The following is a 23,199-nucleotide window of genomic DNA, read 5'->3' on the forward strand; positions in this document are numbered from 1 at the left end:
CAATACGAACCAGACTGCTCGGATAAAAGGAAGACCATGAGCTCTAGCCAGGGGAGCCTTCCTGAAGTTACAGGGGAACTCGGTGGCCAGCATCCGCAAAAAAATCTTTCTACCATCTCTCTTCCATTCTCAGCTATTTTTATTGTATTTTTTATATTTTTATTTTAATATATTTTAATATTTTTATTGTCATCTGGGACTTTCATTCAAAAGTCCCAGATGACCCTCTCAATAATGTTATTGGGGAGATAGCTGGTTTCGGGAGGTCCCAGTAAGTCACTGCAATCAAAATTCTTATATCCTAAATGGCATGATGAAGCAATCAACGAAGGCAGAATAAGAAATGGCCCAGAGAGTATCTTCTAAATTCCAGCCTAATGAACCAGGAACTGAAGGAACTGAAAGGAAGACAGACGTGATTTGGCTTTTGGGATCTATTATTCAGAATAATCGGATAGCAGGATAATATGAAGATGGACAAAAACACGGAGAACAACACCCCACTCGTGTTTGGGTGGCAGGAGTGAAAACAAGCAGAAACCTTCCAGAGGGCTGTTTGGCCACTTACAAGAAAAGGGGTAGTAACCAGCAGTCCTTTTGAGCCCAGCAATCACACTTCTAGGAATTCAAGCTTAAGGAAATCACTGGCAAATATACAAGATATCTGTTCTGGAATGCTTATCGCGTTGCATTTATGATGGCAAAAACTATAAACTAAGTATCAAATGATTGCCGATTTGTTGAGTACCTTGTCATACATACAATGGGCTATCACACAGCCATTTAAAATGGTGACTTTAAAAAATACTTAGTAGCATTGAAAGGTACTCATAAGGTGCTTCTAGATGAAAAAGTTACCAATGGTATACAAAGTCTCACTTTTTCAAATAAAAAAAATGTATGGATATGATTAGGAAAAGATCTAACAAGCTATATAACAAAATGGTAATAGAGGCTATCCTATCCCAGAATTACCAGGTGATTTTTAATTTTCCTCCCCTTTTTGTTTCTTGTTTATTGTTGAAATATTTTAAAATATATGAACAAAAGAGAGGAGATTTTAAAAACCACTTGAGGGACGCCTGGGTGGCTCAATGGGTTAAAGCCTCTGCCTTCGGCTCAGGTCATGATCTCGGCGTCCTGGGATCGAGTCCCACATCAGACTCTCTGCTCTGCGGGGAGCCTGCTTCCTCCTTTCTCTCTCTCTCTGCCTGCCTCTCTGCCTACTTGTGATCTCTGTCTGTCAAATAAATGAATAAAATCTTTAAAAAATTTTAAAGTAAAATAAAAAATAAAAACCATTTGATACCACCGCAAGGGTGAAGTCTGATGTAAACTACGGACTTTGGGTGATAATGATGTATCCGTGTAGTTCACTGAATTTACGATGTATAGCCCTCTGGTCCCAGATGTTGATGGGGGAAAGGACAGGCAGATGGTATATGGGAAAATCTCTGCACTTTCTGCTTCGTTTTGTCAGGACCCTAAAACTGGCCTAAAAAATAAAGCCCATTAAAAGGCAAAAAGTTATCCCAACCCTGCCACAGGGTCCCCCCCTGCCACCATCTATTAGGCAAAACGATCCCATGGCTAGCCACGACTCAAGGGCTGGAGAAAGCCTCTCCATGAAAAGCCTTTTCATGGGTCCTATCGAGGTCACTTTGTACAGAATACATGTGATAAGAGTTTTTGTTGCCGCCACCCTTGGAAATTATTATATTCCATTATTTTTTAAAAAGGTTTTATTTACTTATTTGATACAGAAAGAGAGATAGCATAAGCACGGGGAGCGGGGAAGGGAGACACAGGCTCCCCTATGAGTAGGGAGTCTGATGCAGGCCTTGATCCCAGCACCTTGAGGTCATGACCTGAGCCAAAGGCAGACACTTAACCGACTAAGCCCCACAGGTGCCCCTATAATCTTCCACTCAAAGATATTTTTTAAATCTCTATCAATCTTAAAAGGATAAGAGAGGGAGAAAAGACATTGAAAAAGAGAGACAAATAGCACAAAGTGAAAAGATATCCCCAAAGTGTAGATATGTAATAATCACAATTCCTAAAAATGGACTAAACTCACTTATGAAACGATGAAGATTGTCAAAGTAAGAAATAAATAAAGCTATACGATACTCATAAGGGATACCTCTAAAATGTACGAACAAATAAAAGTTGAAAGAAAATGATAGAAAAATATACCTGCAAATTCTAACCTGTAGAGAACCAAGTTAGTGATGCTAACATGAGAATACAAAGGTTTTTTTTTTTTAAAGATTTTACTTATTTATTTGACACATAGAGATCACAAGTAGGCAGAGAGGCAGGCAGAGAGAGAGAGAGGGAGAAGCAGGCTCCCTGCTGAGCAGAGAGCCCAACGCGGGGCTCGATTCCAGGACCCTGGGATCATGACCTGAGCCGAAGGCAGAGGCTTAACCGACTGAGCCACCCAGGCACCCCTATAAACTTTTGGTTTTTAATCTTTTGAATTTAACAATTCAAATTAACAAGCATGATTTATATCTGTCATCAGTCAGCTATCATCACCCTTGTCATCAAAGAGTGCTTAGTAGGGAGCTTCACTTTGAACAGGGACGGACCAGATGCAGGACAATCACTCGCCACACAGCCCTAGGCCTATCCTCTACCGGAGAGGAACACTACAAGTGCACTGACAGGAAGTTGGAGCGAGAAGACGGCATCAACATGGATGAGGTGGAACAGGAAGAAGAAATTCAGGACATAGAAATAGAGAGTGGGGTTTCACAAACCAGAGTGGACGCTAATGGAGAAGGTATCTGTGCCAACAAAGATGCGAGGAAGTGGAGAAAGGAGAAGTCCAGAATGGCTGGTGAAAAGCAGTCACTAAGCGTTCCTTGTTTGCTCCGTGAGTGCGGTGAGGAGACTAAGGGGCAAACACAGAAGGCAGAACGGACAGACTTGATGGTTCAAGAAGTCATGCTCACAGAAGGTAGAGAAGATTTACACATGAACACACACCCTACAACCAAGTTCTATAAGGCACCATCATCCAAGTAAATTAGCTTAATGTCACCAATCGGGCTTCTCTAAGTGTGTACACCAATTATTCAAATGGGATGAACAAATCATCCTGTTGTTTGTAACAGTTGTTTGTAACCCCCCCTCAGGGCGCCTGGGTGGCTCAGCGGGTTAAGCCTCTGCCTTTGGCTCAGGTCATGACCCTGGGATCCTGGGATCAAGCCCCACATCGGGCTCTCTGCTCACCAGGGAGCCTGCAACCCCCTCTCTCTCTGCCTGCCTCTCTGCATACTTGTGATCTCTCTCTCTGTCCAAAAAACAAACAAACAAACAAATAAACAAAAAACACTTTAGGAAGAACTCCCTCACACCACCCCTTTCTGCAAGAATAAGAAGGTCTTCAGTGTGTAAAACACAAGGGGGTTGAGAAATCATTCAGAAATTTGCTTAGACCTTCCTCACAGCTCTGGTGACGAGAAGCCATGCTGGACAGAGCCCAACAGGGCTGACAAGATAAGAAAAGGAAGAGGAGAGTCCATGGCCCTCCTACAAGCTGAAGGAGGAGAACCCGACAGGGGAGAGAGGGAAGAGCAGGGAGACCAAGCCTGTGCTGGTGCCTGGAGCTTGAGGAAAATGAGCCTGGCCCCCCATACACCCCAAGACCCCACCCCACTAACACCCAGAGCCTCAGGTGCAAGGGCTACTGGGAGAAGTGGCTCGCCACCAACCAGAGCTGCCATTCAGATTATCTGCCCACCCTTATGACTTTCCTGTGGGTACAGACATTTGAAACCTCAGCTGGTTTTCTCCCTTCAGAGTTCCCTCCTTCCCATGGTGTCCTGTTCCAACAGGATCTCGCAAGACTTAACGTTGTGTTCCCCATTGGAGAACAGACTCCTTCTTTGGGGTGCCTTCCAGAGCTGCCCCAATGTGGATTTTGTGAATGCCACCGGCTTCCATTTTAATTCAGAATTCAGAACATCCCAAACATGTCCTCCACATCTGGAGACAAATCATTAACTGTTTCTGTATGAGATAGCGTCAGGCAAAAAGAAACACTTTCCTGGCATAGATAGGCCAACCGAAGCAAATGGTGCCCTCATGAATGCAAAGAACTTAATGACTTATGCAATAGGTTCACACACATAATTCTATCCCATTTTTCAGGTCACCACTCTTCCTAACCTTTCAAGAGCATCCATCTCCCAACCCCAACTTAAAACACTTTAATGATTTTCCCTTCCTCCTGGTGTAAAGACCAAAACTTTTATCATAACATTTAATCTCTACTACTCGCTTTGACTCACAACACTCTCTCCCCCGCACTCCAGCCACACAGACCTTCTATCAGCTCCTCAAATGGACCACAGGACTTTTGCACATGCTTCTCCATCTACATTAAATGTTCCTTCACCACCACCACCTGCAGCCACCTCCCCCATTTTGCACTTTAATTCTCACCCTTCCATTGGTTTTTAGCTCCATTGTTACTTTCCTAAGGAATCTTTTCCCAGTCTCCCCAACCAGGTCAAGTCCCTTTAAGAGAGTTGCACATACCTTCCTTTCATAACACTTAACCCAATTATAATTATATAATCATACAGTTATAACCCAATTATAATTATTTGTATGACTATTTGGATACCTTTTGTCTCTACCAGGAGACTATAAATTCTGTAAGGGCAACAACTCCCGTCTATTTCTGCTCATCAGTGTATCTATAGTGCTAGCTGAGTTCAGGACACATATACTCTACAATATTTAATGTACAGATGAGTAACTAATAGCCTGAAGATATTAGATCCACATTTGAGAAATACGGAAATTGAGTATCTGAGAATTTAAAGGATTTGCTCAAGGAGCACAGGCATGGGGATTTGGTTCCAAGGTATTTGATTCCTGATTTCATAGTCAGGAAATGCACCATTCCAAGGACTGGGGAGTCCTGCATGCCACATAGTAGGTACCCAGGGCAGACTTAGGGAATGAAGAAATGAAAACAAAAATGAAAGTAGCAGAGAATCAATTGTGGGCTTCAATATGATTTTCAGTGCAAAGAGAACAGTCTTGGCCATGATAACAGACAGATTGCATCCCCTTTCTAGGCCATAGCTGACCTTTGAACTAGATGATACCCATGATCTGCAAATCTGAGATTCAGACTCCTCCTACCTTGGGAGTCTGCCTAACAGCAGGCACCTACATGTGGCGGCTGAGTTACTGAGCAGCCCAGACTTGACTTTATGCTTTGGATCATTTTTAATGCATTCAAAGACCAATTATCATGATGCAACAAGAAGCAATTGCTGGAACAATTACATCACAGAGAACATATGGCAGCTACGCAAACAATAGAAAGTTATTGCACTGTGTTAACGCCTAGCAGATGGAGAAGAGCTGTTATAACCTTGACAGTTGACCCTGAGACTTCTAGATATGTTATATAGTCATATGCAAGGAAGCAAAGAACATCTGTCAAAAGGATAACATGTTTTAGCTTTCCGTTGGCATTGCTAAATGATTCAGAAACTAATAAAAGGGAATCATGAACGGTCTCAGTCATCCGGCCAGGAGTTAGGCAGAAACGATAAGGAATAATGGTCCTTCTTCTCCCAATAAATGTGGAATTCTCTTACTAGTCACAGATGACACGCTTGTGTCCTGATGGTCTCTGCACCAAATGTCCCACCAGCGTGACTCACAGTCTAGAACTAGCTCACCTTTTCAGGTTCATCCCTAGCCCCCTGTCTGATAGTCACCCATACTCTGGCCTCACAGCTCACCGTGTTTTCAGGCCTCCATGAGAAATCCCCCAGGTCCTTCAGATCCAATGTGAACGTCATTTTCTCTATGAAGCCTTCCACATTGCTCCCGCATCAGTGCCAGCTCCTTCAAATTCCCACAGCATTTATTCATGCCCAGGTGGTAACATTCATGACCATGTGATTTATGTTATGATTCCTTGTGTGTGTCTCTGTCCCCTGCCCCAATCATCCCACTGGTCAGGGATAGGACCTTCCAGATAAGAACCATGCCTTATTCATACCCCCAGCACACAGTCGCAGCCCTGATATTTTAGAAAGTCTATTGAGTGAAACACCGGGCCGGGGGCACTGATCAGTAGATGAATTAATCATTAATGGATGGATGACTCCTATTATGTCAGCCTGGAAAATAAAGACTATTTTATCAGGGACTTTCTAGTGACCTCACCTGAAACCCAAAGAAGTAACTCCAACGCTAAGAATGTCAAGCACTCTGATAAGCCAGTAATGGCGTTCTTTGCAAGTATTACCTCATTTAGTCTTGAAACGATCCTATGAGTTTCAATGGAATTCCCAGTCTCAAATGGAATGGCTGAGGTGTAAGTAGGTAGGTTACTTCCCCCAGGCCTCAGAGTTAGTAAGTAGAAGGTTAGGATTTGAACTCAAGTCCTAAAACCTACATGAACACTAGAACACTGCACCACCAGGCTGCCCCCCAACTAGTTATAGTGCCAGTCCTGGTCATGGTCTTTCATGTTTTCATTCACCTCTTATTACTTTTTCATTCACCTCTTATTACTTATTACTTTTAATTAACTGTGAATTTGACTTCCATAGAAACTTTCACGTACTGCCTTCACTAACACTTATTAGCAACATTTTGAGGGCTCACCTTATCCCTCATTTTGAAAGTAAGAAAATCAAGACTTAGAGCAGTTTAGTAACTTAGCCAAAGTCACACAGCTCATCACAATGAGAACCCAGAGTGACCCCAGGCCACTTAACCGCAGGGCCCGTGCGCCATCTTGTGCTCCCACTGGGCATCCTCGATCACTTGGAATCCGCATATCAAGGCATCGGCACTGTTACCCATCCAGTAGCCGAGACTGTCTGATTGCAGGGACCAAATTCACACGTGAATGCAAATGCCTTCTTTTTGAAGAAAACAAAATCCATGTTCTCTTACATATAAAACGGGACTCAAATCCATGCCAAGCTGTAGTTTCTGCCTCAATTCTGCTTCCATCACTAGTTAGCACTGTCCTACGTTAGATGTCACTTCTTTCTTGTAGGAAAACACAGGTAAATCATCTCGAACCCACCATCCCATGCCTGGTCGGTCAGAGCATTTTCTCATTTTACCCAGAGAGAGTGGTGCATCTCATTACAGGGGGGATGTCCCGTATATGACGTCGTGAGAGAGGAACAAGCACTAGCATTGACTGAATTCTTACATCACACGCCAGATGCTATGCTGCTTTCTGCACGCAGTCCCCTCATTTACATCGTCCTTTAACTAACCCTGTTTTCCTGCTGTGGAACTGAGCCCTGGGAAGCTGAGAATCTTGCCCCGGGGTCCACGGCTGGATCCCAGATGGGTCTGATTGCCACGTCTGGACTCTTAACCACTCAACATATTCTCAACCCCTTCTGCCACGATTCTAGTCTCTCCCTCCCCACACCCCCTCCGCAGGATTCAGGAAAGTTATCCAGACAGAATGAAAACCAAAAAAAAAAAAAAAAAAAAAAAGTGAACAGAGTACCTGAGGAGGCCCAGTTCAGCTCCATTCAAATCTTGCATCTTTAGGACGACCATTTCTTTGTCAGTATTTGAAGAATACCTAGTCAGCCAAACAAAGAAACTCAGTCACTTCTATATCAGAGCCTGGCCCTCCTGTGTGACCAGCAGTAGAAGCTGACACAGAAACCAAAACGCCTTTCCGTAAGCCAGGCGCCCTGACAGGCTGACAGTCTCAGGAACCACACCAGGGACCCCATTCCTTGGCTAAAGAAATGGTTTGCAAACGCCACCAGAGTCAGAGGCATCAGGCCAGCCAACGAGAGGTGATGTGTACATCTCTATGTCGTACACGTGATCTTCAATAACATACTGGTATTTCTTACAAAAAGGATCTGCCCTTGAAATTTCTACTCAGATTAAATTCTAATGGAATCTCTTAAAAATAGCAGTGACTATGCAAAATGAAAAGCATTCGTGACCTGCAGCGTAAAGCGGCTCTTTCATGTCCTTTCAAGGGGTGTCAGATTATGTTTTCTAAAAATCAGCTCCTTTGAAATCTACTGAAAAGTACACAGACAAATGTAAAAGGTTAAGCGGTCACATCAAAATGGAAATATTCTTTTCCTACGTTGTAGTAGGCAAGTGCTTCTTGTCTGTTGCAGACCTGGTTCAGCACGTTAAAAAAAAAAAGACAAATAACTATCTCCCTTAGTTGTTCCATTCAACTCTGCTAGTTTTCTTTCTTGCTTTTCATTCCAGTTTCTTTATCCTTTTATGTCCTTTCTCTTGCCACAGTCTCCTGGACGAAGATGATTTCTTCTGAATGACATAATAAAAGGAGCTATTCATTAATTTAACAAATATATGTTGCACACACTTTGATCTCCACTTTACAGAAGAGGCTGAGAGCCCATAGATTAGGAACAAGTAAATAACCAAAGGTCACACGGTTAGGAAGAGATCAAGCTGAGATGAGACCAGAGTCGTGCCCAATTTCAAAGCCGCGAGTCCTTCCGACATTGGCACTGACACCTGCCCTCCCCCAACAGCCAGCAAAGCACCCAGACTGTGTGCAGGTACTGACTTGGTATTTCTGCCACTCCTAAACTCTAAGCATGCTTCAAATTTATCAGTTTTAATACTCCTTCAGGATCCCACCCCATTCCTTGAGGAACAACTGTGTTCTTAGATTTTGTGACCAACAGCTAAAGGAAACACATGATCTGATTCCAATCATCCCCTCACCTGGCTCGCTCTGACTCGGGATTCTGAAGGTAGGAAGAAGGGCTTCGGTTGATCTGGGCACCTTCCACAATTCCTTTGTTGATAAAGATTTTGCCTGGTTTCATATTTCTGTGTGCCATCTCGATGCTCTGTGGGTTAAAGAGAGAGAGCACGAGCGAGTTGTGAATTTAGAAATCCTGGTGGGGTACAGACTTAGTCAATACAAAGACAAGGGTGCTGTGGACAGTTTCCTTGGTCTCCAAGCTGCCCCCGCTAGGGGGAGGGTCAGTCACTCTGGGGGTGCGCAGTTGGTCTCGGGGCTGAGACACAGAATTGCTGGGAACCCAGGAGCTCGTACCGATGGGCACCTGAGTGTCCTGCGGCGCCCATGTCAGGCACCATCCTCAGGTTCAGGGGGCCAAACTGGGAGCGACTCCCCCAGCACTGGACCAGAATTGGTAACATGTAGGCGTTTCTCCTCCATACCTACTCCATCCACCCCACCCTCTGAGGCAAAGTTTTTTGGAACTTTTCTAACTCAAAACCACAATAAGCAATATATTCTTCATCACAGCTTAATATCCCTCGACATGTGTGTCCTAAAACAGGCGTCCACAAGATGAACTATATCCTTATGATGTGTTTGGCACCATGATTCTCTCTGATCCGATCTCTGATCTCAGGGCATATCGCAACCCACGAAATTGATTTCACACAGCCAGTCATGAACTGCGAGGCAGAATCTGGAAAACATTGTTGTAATGACATGTCTGGGGGCTCCTGGGTGGCTCAGTCAGTTCAGTGTCCGCCTTCGGCTCAGGTGATTGCAGGGTCCTGGGATCAAGTCCCACATCGGGCTCCCTGCTCTGCAGGGCGCCTGCTTCTCCCTCTACTCATTCCTGCCTGCTCATGATCTCTGTCTCTCTCTCTCATACTCTCACTCTCTCGATTAAATAAATAAAATCTTTAAAAAAAAAAAAAAAAGACATGTCTGCTTTTGCTGACTAGATTGCCGGGCTTAGTGAGTAGCTTCATGAGAAAAAGTAGAGAGAGACTACATTTCAAAGGCGAAAGCATGAAGAGAACACTAGAAAGGATCCTGTGTGAGAGCTGGGGAGAGAGGAGTAAGAGGCACCCAAGCCAGCAACAGCAGGGGGTCTGGGCGTTCTGGAAGGAGCACCATGTCATCTGCAGTGACCATTGAGGATGTGGGTGAGCACTGAGAGTGTGTGTGGAAACAGGATCCCCCGTCATTGTGTCTGGGAAATAGGAAGCAAGATGACAATTACTCGTAATTACTTTAGGTTCCTTGATGGGTTCCTTTCCGTGTGACTTAGCGCAGAGAACAGACTGCGTGGGGCCCTCTGTGTTACAAAGGTTATGACCGTCCCTTTAGACAACGGCATGAGGCTTCCTGCAGAGAACTGTCCTCTCTCCATCGGTCGGTGCCTGGGAGACCAGAAGCTACATGGGAGTCAGGAACGGGGGCAAGGTAGGAGCAAAGACGCGCAGCCCGAGATCCTAAAAGGACTCTCTCCCTATCACAGCAAACCACTCCTGAACCCTCTGTGCCTACCTTCACGATGCCAGTGACCATGTATTCAAAAGTTCGACTGCTGAACCCTTCGCTGGCGATGACAAATACAGTGTACTGGAAAAACCCCGCTGGCCCCGAGTGAGTGTGAGTGCCACTCAGGACGACATTGTCCCTTCTGTACAGGGAGCCGTATTTACGCTGCAGTCTGTTCAGAACCTACAGGAGAAAAGAAAAAAAAATTAGAACTAAGAAGAGGGATAACAGAACAACTCACTATGGAAAAGGCTCGGGAGAGGCTCATCGCCAGTCCCTATCAATGACATCCCTGGCGGGTGGCCCTTCCCTCTAGGCGGGAGCGTGTTGCCATGGTAACAACGTCAACACCAAGGGTCCCTGCCAAGGCCTACGTTTCATGGCTCCTCGCTCTGTGCAAGCACTGGGTCGGGTATCACACGCATTATGTTGTTTTAGAATCTTTGTAACAACCAGCTGAGAACACGGAAGTGTCCAGAAGATAAATACCATGCCCACCGCTCTCATAAGTAGCAGGGCCACAATGCAGATCCATGTCTCAATAGAAAGAGTGCACGTTCCTATTCATTATTCCACATGTAGCGTTAGCGTCCAGGCACTGGCCTGAGCGCTAGGGATAGGTGAGGTTCCCACCCTGACGAAGCTTTTTTACTTAATGGGAGAGAGATGAGCAAACAGAGAAGTGTGTAATATTACATTAGATCATGCAGGGCTGAGTTCCATGAAGAAAAATGTTTCTGGGTAGGGAAAGAGAGAGTGATGGGGGTCAGCGAGGAAAACCACCTTTCAAAGACGTCATCTTCCATCAGAGGCTTAAAATGAAGAGCCTGAGCTCTTCATTTGCACAGGGAAAAGTGAACAGAGCGTGTCCAGGCTTCTTCACTGCCTCCTGGCCCAAAATGAAGAACTCAACACCAGACACGTGGGGTCACACTTACTGGTCTGAGGGAAGCCAGCTGCCATGATGTAAGGACACCCCAGCAGCCCTGTGGGGACGCCCCGTGTGGAAAGGAACCCTCTCGTCAGCACCAGCTTGCCGACCCCTCAGACCCATTGACCCTTCACCTCAGGAAGCCTTCCAACACCCGCAGCCTCAGGCAGCCCGGGAGTCCCACCTCACGACACAGCAGGAAGGTGTGGAACTGCTGTTCTCACCTCAGTGGGAATCACCCAGCCTGGCCCCCTGGGATTCTGGAGCCACAGAAAGGACAGGACAAGTATGGGTTTAGGCCCCTGAGTTTTCCAGATGACTCGTTGTGGAGCAGGAGATAACACGCACAGAGAGACCGGGGAGGGCGCCCCGAACTCATCACCCCAAGAACATGTCATTACGTGTGAGAACGTGCGCTTATGGGGCATAGACACGTCGAGAAAACAACAGAGAGAAATCCCTGATGGTGCCGGGCACCTGTTTCTGACTCTGCTTTTATCAGCTCCAATCTGAAAGTTGGTATTATCGTGGCTTCCCTGGGAAAGATGTTCTGACTTTTTTTTAGGCCAAAAATCATTAAAATGATCTCACGGGGCACCTGTCAGTTCAGCGTCCAACTCTTGGTTTCGGCTCAGGTCATGATCTCAGGGTCCTGAGATCGAGCCCCTGGTTGGGCTCCACACTCAGTAGGGAGTCTGTTTGAAGATTCTCTCCCTCTGCCCCTCCCCCTGCACACTCGCTCTCTCTCAAATAAGTAAATAAATAATTTTTTTTTTTAAGTGTCAACCCCAAACCAACCTTCCTTGACGTAGGACACTATCACCTAATACCAGGCACAGTGATGAAGTCTCCCCTCTGGCAGGGACGGTGAATACCACTTACATGAGGACCCAGTCCTACTTACTGGTAGCTGCTCTCAGACGCAATGTGTTGAGAAGGATTCTGAATCCAAATCTGGGCTTAGCAAAACAAGAAGGCCTTTTTTGATTCGTAGTCCTGTCTACCTCAAGAATGGCACAGACGGCAGTGTGCTGGGAAGCTGTCATGCAGACAGAAACGAAAGCCCCGCCTTCTAATTGTTCACCAGTTTCTGACGTATAAATACCCCCACCACAGTCCATTTCAAGCTACCAAAATCTAACAACGAGCTTAGCAAGTTCCTGAACATTTAACAGTCAGCCCTATGAGCTGGTCCAAGCCAGTTCCAACAACACCGGAGCAAAAGGGTGTGGCGGGAACTTCGGTACCGTATACCCAACACACATAAACACATCCATCCAACCTCTTCTGTTTTAGGTGAAGAACTACACACCCTCACCCACTCGTGTGGCCATTGAATGAGGAAGACCTTACGAACCATCCTGCCTCGTGAACCAATCCAGGCCCCAAACACTGATTGCTAGGTTATTGCAAGCCAATGTGGAGAGGAAATAGGACATGACCAGACTAACTCCCTCTGACCAAGTAGCCCACATTCTCCATCCCAAAAAGTTTCCATGTTGTTTCTGTGGAACCCAACTCCAGCCCACATGTTTCGTCGCTCTTTTACCTTCTTCCACACAGTGATGACGACACTCACAAGGAAGAGGTATCTGTTGGGAGCGGGTGGAAAGGTCACTGAGGGGGTACCACAAAACTCACTACAAGCCTGGCACTACACCCATTTTTATTCCCAGAGAACTATGATGTTAGGATTATAGAAATCAGTGTCTGTCTCCTTATTCTCTCAGGAATCAAGCCTTTAAGCAGATAGAAATTATGGCTCTCGGGGCATCTGGGTGGCTCATTGGGTTAAGCCTCTGTCTTTAGCTCAGCTCATGATCTCAGGGTCCTGGGATCAAGCCCCACATTAGGCTCTTTGCTCAGTGGGGAGCCTGGCTCCCTCTCTCTCTGCCTTTCTGCCTATTTGTGATCGCTCTCTCTCTCTCTCTCTCTCTCTCTCTCTGTTAAATAAATAAATAAAATCTTTAAAAAAAAGAAATTATGGCTCTCATGTTTAAAAAAAAGACTACAAACAGCTCACAGCCATTGTATCCTAAACTACACTCTCCAATATGAAGTCCAACACATGGGACTTAAAGAAGAAGGGAAGAAAAACTCAATCATCTAATGACAATGCCTGCGGGTAACCATTATAATTAGTAAGTTCCCTACGTCAGGAGAGGAGAGGGTTTGAACAGAGTGAAGAAGAGGTCTACAGCTCACACCTCTGTGTTCAGTTTCCTAATACTGATACACCTGAGTTCCTGCCACGGAAAGATCTGGCAAACTGCTCTGTTCTCCTGTCCTGCCTCACTGCTCAGGGATCTTCCCAAACCTTCGTTCCATGCTGGAAATTTCATCAATCCTTACAGCTGAGACTGAGAAGCTGCCTAAAACCAGATGTTCTAAAGCAGCCTAAGAGCACCTATTTCGTTACATTTATTTTTCACGCCTGCCCTTGGGTTCATCTGGGTGAGAGAAGTGGGTTCGTAGCAAGGCCTTCCCGGTTGGGTCTCAGACTGCACGGGGAAGTAGAAATCAGAAGAGTTGGACAAATGCTGGGTGGACTGCTGACTTCACAGCCTCTGCAAACCAACTGTCTACCTTTGGACACCACCCCCAAAAGTCCACCTCTGAGTCTCCCGTTTCTTCTCATGACCCCACCGTTTCCCCGTGAAAAACGGTGGGGTCATGACGCTCCGGGAAAGCACGGCCGCAGCTCCGGGAAAGCAGGAAGCGTAGTGGTAATGAGTGTGGGTGCTGACGCCCAGAGGCCGTGGGTGCACCCCGCCCGGCCACTTCCTAGCTGGCTGCCCATGCACAGGTCACTCGATCCCCTGCAGCTCGCTTTCCCAATCCATCCAATGACATAATGATAGCACCTCCCTCCTTCGGATGTTTGGAGAATTAAACCCATTCATACATATGAAGTAATCAGTGCACGACTCATGGTGGGGACTACGCAAGTGTCAGCTTTTATTTCTATTCACTCCCGAATCTCACTAGCATTTAATGTGACCTCCTACTGCCATGGAGTCTCGCTGCCACCCATTGATTTAAGACCTTTGTGCCAGCCTCACGTGGCACAGGAGAAATTTCCAGGCAGAGTTGAAATCCTTCTTGCCACCCGAGTTTCCCTTTCTAGTTCGCTCAGCCTTCCGATGCACCGGAGAGCTCCTGCGGGTTCCATCTCCTGCATTTGAAACAACCGAGCATGATAGCCGGTTTCCCATGCGGACCCTCACCGGTACAGCCTTGGCATTCATGGAACCGAACTGCCAATTTGTGTCCTCACCTCCTGCCCCAATCTGGCATCAAACATCCCTGATGCCTCATCCTGGAGCAAAATTGGGTTTGCGTTACTCCTCCACTCAGAAGTTTTCAAAGAATCCCCAGAGCTTACCGGAGTCAAAATAAGCTGGCATCCCAGGCCCTCTACAATTATGAGCAGCATACATTCCAGGTGTATTCCCAATTACGTGCCCACATGTGTCCTAATGGCAGCAATCCCTGTCCCTGCAAAGGACAGTCTACATTCCTCCCTGTGTCTCCATGTTGTCACACCGTCTCTCCATTTGATAGCTCTCTCTCCCCATGTTAGCCATTTAAAATTCTTCCCATTCAGATAAAGAAGATGTGGTATACATATATACATGTGTATATAATATATACAATATTCCATTATATATATGGAATAATATACCATTAGATGCATATATATACATCATATATTACATTATATATAAAATATTCCATAAGAAAATGCAATCTTGCCATCAGCAACAACACGGACAGATCTAGAAGGCATAATGCTCAGTGAAAGAAGTCAGTCAGAGAAAGAGGAGTACCACATGAGTTCATTCATGGGTGAAATGGAAGAAGCAAAACAAACAAACACTGAGAAAAAAAGGACAAACCAAAAAACAGACGCCTAACTATAGAGAGCAAACAGAGGGTTTCCAGAGGGGGAGGGGTGGCCTAGGTCAAGGCCACGAGCAGCCCGCTCACTATGGTGCACACTGAGTCATGTGCAGAATTGTGGAAGCACTGTATTTTTACTCCTGAAAATAATATAACAATATTGTTAACTATTCTGGAATTGAAATAAAATAAAATCCTGCCCATTCCACATGTCATGTCCGTCATGAGATTATTCCCTGCTTCCCAGTCCCCTTGTGGTGTATTTTTTTTTAAAGGTTTTATTTATTTATTTGACAGAGAGAGATCACAAGTAGGCACAGAGGCAGGCAGAGAGAGAGAGGAGGAAGCAGGCTCCCTGCTGAGCAGAGAGCCCCATGTAGGGCTCGATCCCAGGACCCGGAGATCATGATCCGAGCTGAAGGCAGAGGCCACTGAGCCACCCCAGGTGCCCCCCCTTGTGGTGGTTTTAAACCACTATGTGTCCACAAGTCCCTTGCTAGCCCTCCCTTTTGGAGGGGACGATTTGCTTTCTTTCCCCTCCCTCGGTGTGACTTGGTGACTCACTTCCAATGGACAGAATGGGCTAGAAGTGCAACTTCTGACCCAGGTTAGGAGGAGCACTGTGGCTTCCCCCCTGAGGTAGTGACTCTGGGGAGAGTAGCTGCTCTGGGCTGCGACGATACAGAAAGTGGGGAATAGAGGCTTTTGGCCAGCAGCCATGCAAGGGAATCATCTTAGAGGTGGATTAGTCAAGGCTTCCAATGACTGCAGCCTTTGTCAACACCTTGATTCCAAGGCACCCTAAGCCAGAACCACACATCTAAGCCAGCCCTGATTTCCTGACCAAGAGAATGTGCGATGACGTCTATCGTTTTAAGCCATTGTATTCTGGGACTATTTGTTACTCGGTAATAGATAACGAACGCACTGCCGTACGTTACTCCAGTGAGTTACAGAGAGTGTGTTTTCTATTACGGCCCTTCCTTCTCTCCACAACTGGGTAGGGAACTTGTAGGAAATGTGGATTACGACTCAGGTTATGTGCCCCCTAAGTGACCAGCAAAGTAACGTGCAAAAAGCAGGTGGCCAATGCATTTTTTCCTCCACGATAATAGAATAATGTCACTTTTAAGAACGATGGCTCTGGTATCAGGCATACGTGTGTTCAGAACCCAGCTCTACCATTCACTAACTGTGTGAATTTGGGAAAGTTCCTTGCCTCTTCTAAGACTCCATTATTTTATCCATAAAGTGGGGATAACAAAAACCCATCTCATAGTTTTCTTGTAAATGTAGGAGTGGGGAGAACATGTGATCCCCTGATCCTTGGGTGTCAAGAGATGGGGGAAGTGACATTGGAGAAACGCTCTGAGGCCCCCCTTGTCATCCTTGTCACTGGCCACTTCATGACACAGGAGGAACAGTGTTTAAGAGAGGCTGACAGAACATGACCCTGAAGTGGACATTTAATGCTCACTTTCCTGGGTGCTCCAGACTCCCTTCTTGCTCACCTTCATCAATATGGGAGCAGACATTGAAAGAGCACATTCTCTTTCTGTGACCTGATCCCATGCAGACAATACAACTGAGTCAAGGCCAAGAACCTGGCTTAGAAAGACAGAGCTGGAAGGCCGTACCCATCACCCTATGTATCCCTCTCCCTCTGCACATCTTACTGCTGCCTGCCCAGAACCCACAGGCACCTTCTGCTAAACCCAGCCTTCCCCACAGAGGGGGTAATACAGTCTCAATTCTGGGAAAATCACAAAAGAGCCCACCATTGCATACAATAGAGCTTAAAGAGTAAGAAAGCTAACATTGTATTCTTTTTACATTTTATTACGGAAATTTTAAAACATGTACAAAAATCATCGGAATCGCATAATGAGACCTCCATCTCCCTCTCACCCAACTCCAGCCATTATGGCCAATCTCACTTCTCATCTGGCCTCTTGCATCTCAATTGTCTAAAAACTTGAGGGAAGGATTACTAAGTCAGAGTCGGAGCTCTCTGACTTCTAACGAGGAGGGTTAAATAAGAGAATGGATGTGAAGGTTGCCTCAAACATAATAAGCTTGCAAAACACAGTAACAGCGATGATGAGCCATCATCATCAAGTTTGCAAGTTTGACCAAGGTGACTGAGACCAGAATTGTTCACAGGCTGATTGTCCGAAGGCTTCTACAGAGTAGAAACTCACCAGATGAGAAGCCAGGAAGGCTTAGCTCCTGTCAGATACACTCAGAGCTTTTGTTTTAAACATGTCCTTTCATCATCACCTCAGCCACTTACCTCCAGCCTGAGGCGTTGGGATACCATGCCTATGTCAACGCTGACAAACACCATTCGATTTAACCTATCGGGCTCTGCGATGACGAAAGCTCGACTGTACAGCCTGGTGAGGATGCCGCGTGCGTTCTGGCCAGTCTTACTGTAGCCCATCTAGAGAGGAGGAGAGAGAAGTCAGAGCTGTTCTGCCTCACTCCCCCGCCACCAGAGCCGGGTACAAACCACACAGGACGAGACCACTTAGGAAAGGTGAAGTACAACACAGTGGACGGGACACCGTGATTCCACCTGGGATAATAATATGTGTTTTCAAGAATAAAGCCAACATCATAAGAGAGACTTTACTCTTCTGTGTGGAAAAATGCAAAGTAACCATCAGTTTGGCAGGAGACATTCACAGGCCTATGGGCAAGGAAGGGGTTGGCTTGGCTCTGGAATTCTGTTACCATGTCAGCAACCTTCCAGGGTTTTCAATTCTTTTCTCCTGCCTACGGGAGGAGATACTACGGAAGGAAGGAAGTAGTTCCCCTACCATCATCCCACATTCCCAGAATGTCCTGAAGACTGAAGGTTCCCTTCCTTTTGTTTGTTTGGTGTGTGATGTTCTTTCTTCCTTTTTCTTAAGAAAATGGTTTCCTTGTGATTAAATAGTCTTCATTGAGGGCACCTCATGCTGGCTTTTACCTTGTTGGCCATCCCTCAGTTAAGTCAGTCCAAATGTACCCATTGCAAATCCCCCTTCTCACCACGTCCTAAAGCCCACCCATGAAGTCTTCAGCATGCTTCCTCTACTGCTTTCTTTACCCCTCACAGGAGTAGTGGCACTTCGGGCTCTCATTCCAGAGCTATTTCTCAGAACAGACAATGGGAAACAACTCCTAGAATCTAAAGATTATTTGGTAGGAATGAGAAAAAATCTCATCAAACAACACCATGTTCTGTCTTCCTACGGAAGCTATGAATGAATACACTCATCGTCACAATCAGGAAGTTGCAGTCCAGCAGCCAAAAGGCCACACCGGACCCACAGAAGCCTTCTCCTTGGCTTACGCAGTGCTGGCCCACAATAGGTTTCCAGTTTGAACTAGAGTTGCCTTTATTTCCCAACTGAGAGGTTTAGATCCTCAGTCTCTGATCCAGAGGTGACCAGCTTCTCTTGAAAAACCTTTAAGATAGGGCAGCCATACATGGCAACAATTGCTAAAGCCATGCACTTTCCAGCTGTACCCCCCACTCCTCACTGCCCCCCAAACTGAGGATTCACTAGACACTTATCCGCTTACACTGGCCTGATTCTGTCATCGGTGGTGCCCCGTGGTATGTGAGTTTGCCAGCCCTGCCCCTGCCATTCATAAAAAAACGGCCAGTCGACCTTACAAAGGAGATGCCATTGAACACATGGCCCCTCGTTATAGTACAATATTCGTAGTGTTAGACGGCAGTGATGTCAATGAAAAAGTGAGAAGAAGAAGATGATGATGATGATGATGAAATTATCTGGAATAAGTGTAGGATGCGAGGAATATCATTACCCATTTCATTCTCCCTGAGGAGCCCATGATTGACCTACCAAGTTGATATCTGCTACTTGTCCCGTGCAGTCGGCTCGCCCAACACCAATATGGTAGCCACTGAAGTTCTGGAAGAGAGGAGGCTCTGGAGTGCTAACCACAGGAGGGGCCTGTGTGGTCGTAGTGCCATCGGTGTGTGCTGGTTCTTGAATGGCTGTGGAGCCTATGGTGGCCGGGGAGCTCTGGGTGGACGGGAGACCTGAATCTAAAAGCAGAATAAAATATTTCAGGGATAATGTCTCAGGCTACCTACTTATTGGCATCAATTAGAACACATAGGTTGAGGTTCCTAAGGAAAAATCTATATATTCTCTTATATTTAAAATATATGGTAAAGGGGCGCCTGGGTGTCTCAGTGGGTTAATCCTCTGCCTTTGGCTCAGGTCATGATCTTAGGGTCCTGGGATCGAGCCCCGCATCAGGCTCCCTGCTCAGTAGGGAGTCTGCTTCTCCCTCTCCCTCAGCCCCTACCCCCACCCCACTCATGCTCTCCCACAAATGAATAAATAAAATGTTTAAAAAAAATAAAAACACAAACTAAAATATATGGTAAGGAATATCTCAGGAACTTGTTGTGGATAATAATCCTAAGGAGGGTCTTTCTCTTGAACTGGAGATACTTCTGACCAATAATCAAAGCCTGCGTTAAACATCCTTCAACTTCTCATCACAAGCCATTCCTCGTCAAACGCACGGCTCTGCACTCACTCACCCTGCTCTTCTCCTCCAGCCAAACAAACCAGGTGCCAGGATTCTGGCGCACAGCCTGCTAACCCTAGCCTCCAGGGGCTGGTCTCCACTCTTCTCTCCATCCAGAGACCTTCCTCCTCTCTGCTCCACCAACCAAGCCCCACAGCTCCCTTCTGAGTTGGTTTGTTTCCGTCACACTCTGAGGCAGCCCAACCCTTGTGTTCAGGGATGTCACCCTCACTATCTCTACGCTGCCCCCTCTTCTCCGTTCTCAAGTCTTTTATTTGGAATGCCCACTAGACCACTGTCTGCTTGGCATAGTGCTACCTTATTTTACTCATATCACCATCTGTGTATGTGCATGTACACATACATGTCCTATATGACCACACAAACACACACACACACACACACACACACACACACACACAGTATCAAGGGAGGCAGAATGGCACAGAGACTACATGAGCAAGTACCAGAACCAAATAGCCTGGGTTTGAAAACTAATTCTACCACCTACTAGCTGAGCAAGTCATTTACCCTGTTCTATCCCGATTATTCCCATCTATAAAATAGAGTTGATAATACTCTACTCCTGAGGGTTGTTTTGAACAATAAATTTAGACTAATTGCCGGCATATAGCTTTGGTTCTACTTATATACTGAGATATGTTACCTATGCTTGTTATTTGCTTGTTTGTTTCCACCCCAGACAACAGCCAGGGTGGCCAAGGCGACAGATGCCACTGTCACAGGCATTAGTGCTAGGAAAGTACTTAGTCAAGAGACTGGCTGCTAACTCCCCTGAGATCCTAGAGTTGGGGGGCTCTCATCTCTTCAGTTTTACATATAATAAAACCGAAGCCCAGAGAAGTGATGGAACTACAATTTCAGGGACAATACAAGATGAAGCTGGTGCCCAGCCCAGGTCCTCTGATTCAGGGTCTGATGGTCTTTCATCCATATTCGACCTGAAGTTAGAATCCGTATTTTCTCAACCGCAAACCTCCATCTGCTACAAGACATCAGTTATCGCAAGGAAGGAGGCAGGATCTTTTTCTTTATTGATACCCATGTAGGAACGGGGTGCCAGCCAAAGGCAAACCATGTCCAATGGCCAAGAACGATTCCTTTGGGACCTCAGAGTCTCAGGTTCTACATCTGGAAAATGATACTAAGACCAGCACCTACCTTTATAGAAGTTTTATGAGAATTAAGGAGGAAAAGGAAGTAGACTCTTGACCATAGTGCCTGACACAAAGCAACCACTCAACAAACAGCAGCTCCTACTATGAGAATAGTTATCATAATTGTTGATCACCCCGTGAATCTTAGCCTCTGGATTCTCCAAGTTTAAGAGCTAAAACTAAGGAAGTCCTATGGATGCTTTCCTTTCTAGCAGTCCATGCACCTAGTCTGCGCACTGCTAGAGTAGAGGATCTCTGTCCCTCTGCAGGAAATTCAAAGCACAGGGTCATGGTAGAGAATATACTGGAAGGAAGAGGCCATAAGAGAGAAAACTGAGGTAAAAAATATTGGGCTCCTTCTCTGTTTGGTCTAAAGCCAGCTCTCCCTTTACTTCGGTCAAAGTGTCCAACCCCCGCCTTTCTTCTCTACTTGTTTACCAGTGTATGACCCACCACCGAAGTAGGGATCATCAAACACTCAGGTGCCCAATATTGCCTGTAATGTAGCCTACATTGTTTTCCAAAACTAAATTAATTCCCAACATTAATACATCAGGAGAAGCCTAAATCATCCATTCCAGCTTCTCTTGAAAACTCTGGAGATCTGCATCCATGTGACACCATGACAACTACCCACCCCACCCACCTCCCCACACCACATCGTTTACAGAACTTGAGTGGCCCTCCTAAGAAGTTGAGTTCAATGCTCCCTTCTCTAAAGCTTTCCAGAGACTCATTAATATCCAGTGTGCCTGTCATTTTCCTTTTGTCCCCAAGAGGAGATGATGCCCGAGAAAAGGCAAAGAGAAAGAGAGAAGGCTTGGGGCAAATGCTCACATTACTGGGCCTTGAAGAATTCTGAACTGGGCTTAGGTCAGTGGAAAAGTGAGAGATGAATAAACGCATGTCATAATGCCTTTCAACTGGCTATTTGTGGACAAAGGTAAGCTTGATAAAAATTGCTATCGATACAGAAAGGGCAATTAATGTAAAGGTTAGACGACCATCCCGGCTGCTTAAGTACACATTGAACTGCCCTGTTATCAGCATTATCAGCAGACACTGTTCTTTGCCTTGGCGTCCCCGGTAATCAAGAAATTTCCCACAGGCTAGGAAGAGCATCCAAGAGAGCCCATGACAACTTGCCTTTGTGATTTTCTATGGTCCCACTGGTGATAAACAGGAGGCTGAGAAGGGCTACTGTGATAAGGGTCATCAACACGAGGAGGAAGATCAGGAACGTCTCTAGCATGGAGAAGGTGCGTTTGGCCATCTCTCCTGAGAAAAAGCAGAAATGGAAGAGGCAGAAAAAGACAGAATCACAAATTAAAACCTATATGCTTTGAGCTGCCCAAGCCTTAGATGTCTTAGCTCTTCATCCGAATAGACTACACCAGGAATGGCAAGCACAGCATACCTGCCACTGCTTCTCTATCCCGAGGCAGGGCAGACAAGACCAATCAATCACAGCACTCTTTGGTGAACTCACATGTGGTTTCCAAAGACTTCTTGGCACAGTGCTCATTCTAAAAGCCACCACCTATCAATTGGCATTAGCGTCTAAGCCAAAATCTATGTGTACTCCTTGGCTGCATCATACCACTTTCATTTATGGTAGTGATGTTATCTGTAAACAGGTTGAGTTTGGAGCACTTCCGTCAATAGGGATGATTGCCCTTGGTTAGGGCTGTCCTCTGTGGTCATGGCCTAAGAAAGACTACTTTGTCTATAAGGAAGTGAAACTCACAATTTTGACCTTGAAACTCCATTTGCTAATCTCCAGTTAATACCTAATAGAAAACAATATGGAAGAGGGAATGGCATTTCCGGTCTCAAGCCAGGCATTAAGAAAATCTCCCTCTTCTGTCATCTGCAAACCCTGTCAAAGGATGGGGACAAAGACTACGCCCCTGTGCTCTACAAAAGCAGAAAGCGTTCTTACAGACTCCTTAAGCTATTTGGGGAGTAGGAGTTGTCATCACTCAGCGAGACTATAGAAGCTAAAAATCCACTTAAGGTAGCAGGAGAAGGCATAATATGGTGGTTAAAAATTGGATTCTGCCTTCTGACTCCAGAGTCCAAATCTCATTGCTGCTACTTACTGGATGACTTAGGGAAATCCTTCCCAACCCCAAGCCTCAGTTTGCCCATCTGTAAGTAGGAATGTGATGATGATGACAATTTTAGTCCCCATCTTAGAGAGTTCTCATAAAAATGAGATGAAAGTAATAATTCTTTCATCCCATAGAACACAGTAGGTGTTGAACATGTTTGCATTTATCATTAGGTTGCCAAACAGCAGACTCTGCTCCTCACTGTCCTCAAAGAGA

The 23,199-nt window shown here is 45.8% G+C and overlaps 1 protein-coding gene across 2 annotated transcripts in view; it reads right to left on the reverse strand.

Moving 5' to 3' along the window:
- Nucleotides 1-23,199, reverse strand: part of ASAH2 (N-acylsphingosine amidohydrolase 2) — an 87,443-nt gene that overhangs the window by 41,423 nt on the left and 22,821 nt on the right. The window contains exons 2-7 of one of the 2 annotated variants that reach the window (XM_032883009.1): nucleotides 22,016-22,147; nucleotides 18,992-19,197; nucleotides 17,425-17,574; nucleotides 10,304-10,480; nucleotides 8,749-8,876; nucleotides 7,526-7,603 (exon numbers count right to left, since the gene is read on the reverse strand). In XM_032883009.1, the coding sequence (XP_032738900.1) occupies nucleotides 7,526-7,603; nucleotides 8,749-8,876; nucleotides 10,304-10,480; nucleotides 17,425-17,574; nucleotides 18,992-19,197; nucleotides 22,016-22,142 (866 nt within the window). In that variant the 5' untranslated portion in view covers nucleotides 22,143-22,147. Of the gene's footprint in view, nucleotides 1-7,525; nucleotides 7,604-8,748; nucleotides 8,877-10,303; nucleotides 10,481-10,578; nucleotides 10,603-17,424; nucleotides 17,575-18,991; nucleotides 19,198-22,015; nucleotides 22,148-23,199 lie in introns of those variants that run through there. The other variant, XM_032883008.1, reaches the window with a different exon arrangement.

The sequence above is a fragment of the Lontra canadensis genome, unplaced genomic scaffold, assembly GCF_010015895.1.
Source record: "Lontra canadensis isolate GAN:19392208 unplaced genomic scaffold, GSC_riverotter_1.0 scaffold85, whole genome shotgun sequence".
Classification (NCBI taxonomy): domain Eukaryota; kingdom Metazoa; phylum Chordata; class Mammalia; order Carnivora; family Mustelidae; genus Lontra; species Lontra canadensis.